Source organism: Carex rostrata, chromosome 7 (assembly GCF_964058835.1).
Source record: "Carex rostrata chromosome 7, lpCarRost1.2, whole genome shotgun sequence".
Lineage (NCBI taxonomy): Eukaryota > Viridiplantae > Streptophyta > Magnoliopsida > Poales > Cyperaceae > Carex > Carex rostrata.
In genome coordinates this window covers 7,374,146-7,380,657 of record NC_135924.1, presented here as the reverse complement: position 1 = coordinate 7,380,657, position 6,512 = coordinate 7,374,146, and the positions used below count along the sequence as shown (strand labels likewise).

The following is a 6,512-nucleotide window of genomic DNA, read 5'->3' as shown; positions in this document are numbered from 1 at the left end:
AGAACAAGATGAACGGTTTTGATCGGTCATTTGAACTTTGAATCCAGTGATTTATAGTCCAATCTACAAAAGAATCTATACATTGCAATGCCACCATAACCCATCTCTCTCTCTCTATATATAGTACGGACCTGTGCGATGCATAGTACGATAACCTCACTCTTTTTGTATTTTTAAAATAAAATTGTCACCGATTAATATATGTATTTTGTAATAAAAATAAAAAAAGAATTGCGAGCCTCCATTTGTTTAGTGTGCAGGTCAGTATTCAAACAATAAATAAATACTTGCCTTATTTTATCTAAACAGAGGTGAAAAGACAAATTTCTATTATCATATGTTCACTCAATCGGACCATTAACAAGGGCTTTGGACAAGATATGGTCCAAAGGGCATTGGACCAATTCCTCACACTGCCGCAAATATTCATATACATATATGTGCCAAAAGAGCTCGTACTTCCAAAACCCTTCCGCACCAACTTTCCTTCTCTTCCTCATTTCTCTCTTTTAAAACTTTTCTTCTCCTTCTCCGCATTTTCTCTCTCGTTGTACTGCTACTCCATTGTACTAAAATTTCTTTCTCACCATGGATACACTGCACACATCGGTGAAACCGAAACCGTACTACCACAAGCAGGAGAAGCTTCCGATCCTCCCTGAGCACGATCAACACGAGGTGGTCGTGAAGATAGATGGAAACAGCCAGAACCTCGTTGAGACCTCCTCAGCAGCCACCGCCTCTTCTCCGAACTCCCGAGTGTTGAGAGAAAGAAGTTATGACTTCTCGCAAGAAGGCGGAGTTGGCAATGGCAGGCTCACCTTTGGCAGTAGCCCCACTGAGGACCCGCCGTCTAAGCTAATTAATTCTTTTTTATGCAAGAGAGACACCACCGGCATTACAATGTCGCCGGCTGAGGACCTCGAGATGGACTTCTTCAACAAGGGTTCTTCTCTAGGTTCCGAATCAAAGGAGCATTGTATTTTGTCCCAAGATTCCTTGGGACAGTCGCTAGATGCCTTGGGACAGTCGCTTCCCCGCAAATTGAATGATAGCTCTTCCTCTTCATATGATGAGAAGAAAATGAATCGTGATGATGCCGGGGGAGGTGACGGTGAAGTTATCCGTTGCACATCCAGTTCATCAATCGGCCAATCATCTTCTCTGCTTCGGGCCAAGACCCGGTCTCGTTTATTGGATCCACCACCACAGCACCCTCCATCACCAGTTAAAAATCCCGACCAGAAAAGGAGATCGAGCCAGCAACCAGTGCCCAGGTCGGGGCAACTCAAATCAGAGGTGAGGAGTAAATTAGGCCCCGCTGACGAGGATGATGATGACCCCCTCATGGATTCTGACATGCCCGATGAACTGAAGAAAACAAAGTTTGACATGTGGACCATCTTACAAGGGCTTAGTCTGATACTGATAATTGCAGCATTGGTGTGCAGCCTCGTGATTCCACGGCTGAAGAGGCAAAACGTTTGGAGCCTTGATCTATGGAAATGGGATGTACTAATCTTGACTCTTATATGCGGCCGGCTAGTCTCCGGCTGGTTTGTTCGTGTGGCTGTGTTCCTCATGAAACGAAATTTCATGATGAGGAAGAAAATGCTGTACTTTGTTTACGGCGTCAAGAGTGCTGTACAGAATTGTTTTTGGCTTGGCCTTGTTCTCATTTCATGGCACAATCTGTTTGATAAGAAAACCGCGCACAGCCCTGTGTTGCCTTATGTTAGCAAGATCCTTCTCTGCCTCCTTGTTGCGACTATTATACGCCTTATCAAAACACTGCTTATCAAAGTACAAATTCTCATTAATTTTAATTCCTTAGTGAGTGAGGCTATGGTACTATGCAAAGCACAGATGGGTCCGTACTACGGATCAATATTTTTGTTTTCAAAATCCTAACGGTCAATCAAAACCATTCAGCATGAATATATGTACTTGTAAACAAAATTTTACATTTTTTAGAATTGTTCTACTATTTTTCTAGAAGGGTAGAAAATCACTCTTTTTTATTGGTCCATAATTCCAGATCAAGTGATTTTCTATCAATCTAAAAAAATAGTAATGAAATTCTAAAAAATGTAAAATTTAGTATACAAGTACATATTCATGTGGAGACCATGTTGAACGGTTCGGATCGACTATTAGAACTTTCAAATCAAAGATTTGAGTTCATAGTGCGGGCCAATATGCGCTATGCATAGTACTATAGCCTCACTCTTTTTGAATTGTTATTTTGATCAACTCCATGAGTGAGATCAAGTAATTTACTTAAATATCCTTTTTAGAAACTACCCGGAGAATTTTATCTAATCACAAAGAATGTAGTTTGGTTGTACATATGAACCACCTATTAATCATTATTTTGTCTAGTCTGAGGTAAATACAACACTAATTGATAGTTAGAAAGCAATTAATATATTTTATTCTACTGCTAACAATTGATTTGTGGTTATTAAATTAGGTACTGGGCAAATACAACTCTAATTGATAGTTAGAAAACAATTCATATCTTCTTTTTCTACTGCTAACAATTGATTTTGTGGTTATTAAATTAGGTAATGGCCGCCTCCTTTCATGTCAGCACATACTTTGATCGGATTCAAGAAGCCCTTTTCAACCAATACGTGGTAGAGACGCTTTCTGGGCTGCCAGTTCATGAAGATAACCAGACAATGCTTGAAGTTCAGAGGCTTCTAAAGGCCGGTGCAACAATGCCGAGCGATCTCCAGGCGATGGCGCTACCTGCTAAGAACAGTGGACAAATAGGTAAAGATATCCACCTCTCAAGGGCATTACCGGGAAACAAAAAAGAAGCAGCCATCACCATTGACCAACTCCATAAGCTGAACCAGAGAAACATATCTGCGTGGAGCATGAAAAGATTGGTTCGGAGTATAAGGCACGAGGCGTTGACGACACTGGACAAGCGGATCCCGCTAATAGCTGCAGATTCGGCGGAGGATTCCTCAACACATATACTGAGTGAGCTAGAGGCCAAAATTGCTGCCAGGAAGATTTTTACTAATATTGCCAAGCCTGGTGCCAAGTGAGTTTTAAAATTCTTTTAATTATCAAATTTCTCATACTTTTTTTCTTTTGAAATCATGGGTTGGAGGTCAAGTTATACACTTTCAAACTCCTATGTATATTATAGAAGATTTTTCCACTTGTGGGTTTCGAATTCATAACCTCCCACATGAGCGCCATATGCCTTTGCCACTAGACCAAAGGCAAGTTCTTCAAATTTCTCATACTTGAAATGGTGGTGATACGTGCAGATACGTCTAGTTTGGTTCAGATCATTAAGGGTTTGGGTGTCTAGTCATTTAGATTGGATCAATATTTGAGTTTCTTATATTGTGTCTTGGCGCTTCAAAAATATGACATCTTTGAATTTGGGGGCAAGTTTTATTCTCAGGTTTTTAAGTTCTGGGTTGGTCGGATTTTCAATTGGGTCAATTGCATGGTCAATTTCTTCCAAACCTAGATTTGGTTAGTTTGTAGGGCCAGATAATCCATATGTCACTTGACTAGACCCGCATTTCAGTTTTATACTCAGCTAATGTTTTGTTCCCTCATTGAGTTGCTGGCTACACGGCAATCATTTTGCTCAAATTAAGGGCTCTGGTGCATTTAAACGTCTCGAAATAGATAGAAAACATAAACTTTTGTATGGTGATGAATATGTCATTCAATTTCTTATTTTACTATTTTCCACCTTTTGCATTCCTTCAATCTAATATTAGAGTGGCCTAATTTTGGAAAAGTTGAAAGTTGCGCTAGATGATAGGAATTAATCAGCTATTTCCCCATCATAACTTGGTGATTTAGATATTTCCCCTTCAAAATATAAACATTAGATTTCCCGATCTAAACTCACTTATCTTTTTTATATCCCCATTTCTTCATTAATCAATTAAAAACAATGTTTAATATTAGCAAAAAAATAACCAATTTACCCTTATCTTCAGACTCATGTGTTGCTAATTCTTGCCCGACCCTTCCCACGATTACCAAAATCAATTTAAGTTACCAGCAATTTTGGGTGGTTTGCAGATGTTGAAGTGTGTTTTCAAATGCATATCTCAAAAGTATCTTTGTGAACCCATATAAATATATACTTTCCTTTCACAACTTATCGTGCCAAATGCTGATTCGCCGAGACAGTAGAAATATATACATTTTCTGTACAATACCAGCAGTTTGAATATAACAAAGATAGAAACAGAAAGAGAGGTGACAAACATTGGTTTTTGTTAGGGAAACTACTGCTTGGAATAAAGGAGAAGGAACTCAGTATATAAGATGAAGATCAATTATTATACACTTATAAGGTGGTAAAGCCTCATCAACCATCAACTATGCGCAGTCCAAGCAGCACAAGCATATTGATTACTGTTCTTTTGTGCAGACAAACATTAAATAATTAAAATATCTCCTGAAACTATCTAAATTTTGTATGGACATACGGCCAGCCCAAAATTATCACTTGTTTAACTAAACACACTCTTGTCTCAAACATCTTTGTTACCAGCAAATCAGTAAAAACTCTAGCTGTCTTACTCTTACTCGGTGTTCTTTCTTGCGTTTAAAATGAGATAGTGGCTTAATTGGAAATTTATGGATAGTTGAAGATCTGTAATTTTACTTCATTTTGAGTTTAACTTGGAGATAGGCTTAATTTCAGTAAAATTCAAATTTGAAGTAAATGGTTGACCAAATTATGTATTATTTCTTTACTAATAGATAGCATGTGGCACTGCTAGGTACATTTACATCCAAGATATTTTGCGTTTTTTGAGGCAAGAAGAAGCAACTAAAACAATGAATCTTTTCGAAGGAGCACATGAACACAGACGAATTAGCAAAAGGGCAGTGAAAAACTGGGCGGTAATGGTTTGTAGTGAAAAGAATTATCATATCAAACTCTATTTCTTACGGTTACATTTATTTAAGCCCAATTTGCTTGTACGCACTGCAGGTGAATGCATTTAGAGAGCGCAAGGCTCTTGCCTTGACACTAAACGACACAAAAACAGCTGTGAATAAACTTCACCAGATAGGAAATGTGGTTGTGAGCCTAATCGTCTTTGCACTTTGGCTTCTGATTTTGGGAATTGCTACAACACATTTCTTTGTTTTTCTTAGCTCGCAACTTCTCCTGGCAGTGTTCATTTTTGGGAACACTTTGAAGACATTATTTGAAGCACTTATTTTTTTGTTTGTGATGCATCCCTTTGATGTCGGTGACCGATGTGAGATTGAAGAAGTTCAGGTAAAAGGATTATTATTTTTTCCAACTTCTCTCAGCTTCTTGTTATTATTTAGTTATTTATCTTTATATGATTTTATTGTTGTTATTATTATTATTACTATTATTATTTTTAGCATCTCTTGGCTGTTTTCTATCTAGAAAGAATTAGAGAATGAACATGTTACTTTAAACTAGCATTTTTTTTTATATTTTGGAGTACATTTTGTGAGAATAACCTTCAAATAAGTCAGTGAATTTTCGTGGTTATTCCGATGTCAGGTTGTTGTTGAGGAGATGAATATCATGTCAACAGTATTTCTGAGAGATGATAACTTAAAGATCTACTATCCTAACAGCATTCTTGCCACCAAACCAATAAGCAACTACTACCGCAGCCCTGACATGGGAGATTCCATCGATTTCGCCATTCAGGTCGCCACACCACTAGAGAAGATTGCAAAGATGAAGGAGAGAATAATCAAGTCGAGCATTTTTTTTTATTTTACCTTTCATTTTATCACTTCTTTTCATTTAGTTTGTGATGCTTGAGTGGGGTAAATCATTTTTTTAACCTGAAATTTAAATAGGTTCATGGAGAAAAAAAAGGAGCATTGGTATCCGGGTCCGATGGTTGTATTGAGAGATGTCGAAGACAGTAACAAGTTGACTGTATCAATTTGGATGCGGCAACGAATCAACTACCAAGACATGGGAATGAGGTTTAAGAGGAGAGAACTAGTGGTACAAGAGATGATTCGGGTTCTTAGAGAGCTTGATATCGAGTACCGCATGATACCTGTTGATGTAAATGTTCGCAATTTGCCCCCTGCAAACTCGGCACGGTTACCTTCCACTTGGTCACCCAGTAACTAATTATATCATTAACTAAAGAGGAGGTTCAAGTATTAAAGAGAGAGTTATGGAATAAATGTGATGATTATTACCTGTAATAAGTGATAAGCATATGAATATAAAAATTTATCAAATTTAAAAGTTTGATAAATCATTGTACAATACCTGACAAGATGACTTAACTGGTACAATATCTGATGTTTGTGAATGGTACATAATTGTTAGCATTCTGATGATTAATTAGCAATAGAAACTTGAACTGTACAATACTGGTAGGAATTGTTACTTACAAATAAAGAGAACTGGAAGATCAGCAAAACCAATTAATTAACTTCTGCAACAAATTCAGCAAATTTCATTACTTCTTGCATACTGGTACACTTGCATCAAAGTT

The 6,512-nt window shown here is 37.6% G+C and overlaps 1 protein-coding gene across 1 annotated transcript; it reads left to right on the top strand.

The window, feature by feature from the left end:
• The first annotated feature begins 460 nt into the window (after positions 1-460).
• Positions 461-6,288, top strand: LOC144556725 (mechanosensitive ion channel protein 5-like). The gene is made up of 6 exons (XM_078305131.1): positions 461-1,803; positions 2,568-3,058; positions 4,779-4,902; positions 4,994-5,287; positions 5,546-5,748; positions 5,854-6,288. Exons 1-6 carry the CDS (start codon positions 589-591, stop codon positions 6,137-6,139), a joined length of 2,613 nt encoding a protein of 870 aa, XP_078161257.1. The 5' UTR covers positions 461-588; the 3' UTR covers positions 6,140-6,288.
• Positions 6,289-6,512: the final 224 nt, after the last annotated feature.

Coding starts and splice junctions, on each gene's coding strand:
- LOC144556725 (XM_078305131.1), top strand. CDS start 589: ATGGATACACTGCACACATCGGTGAAACCGAAACCGTACTACCACAAG. Junction 1,804..2,567: donor TCAAAACACTGCTTATCAAA/GTACAAATTCTC, acceptor TTATTAAATTAG/GTAATGGCCGCCTCCTTTCA. Junction 5,288..5,545: donor GTGAGATTGAAGAAGTTCAG/GTAAAAGGATTA, acceptor TTCCGATGTCAG/GTTGTTGTTGAGGAGATGAA.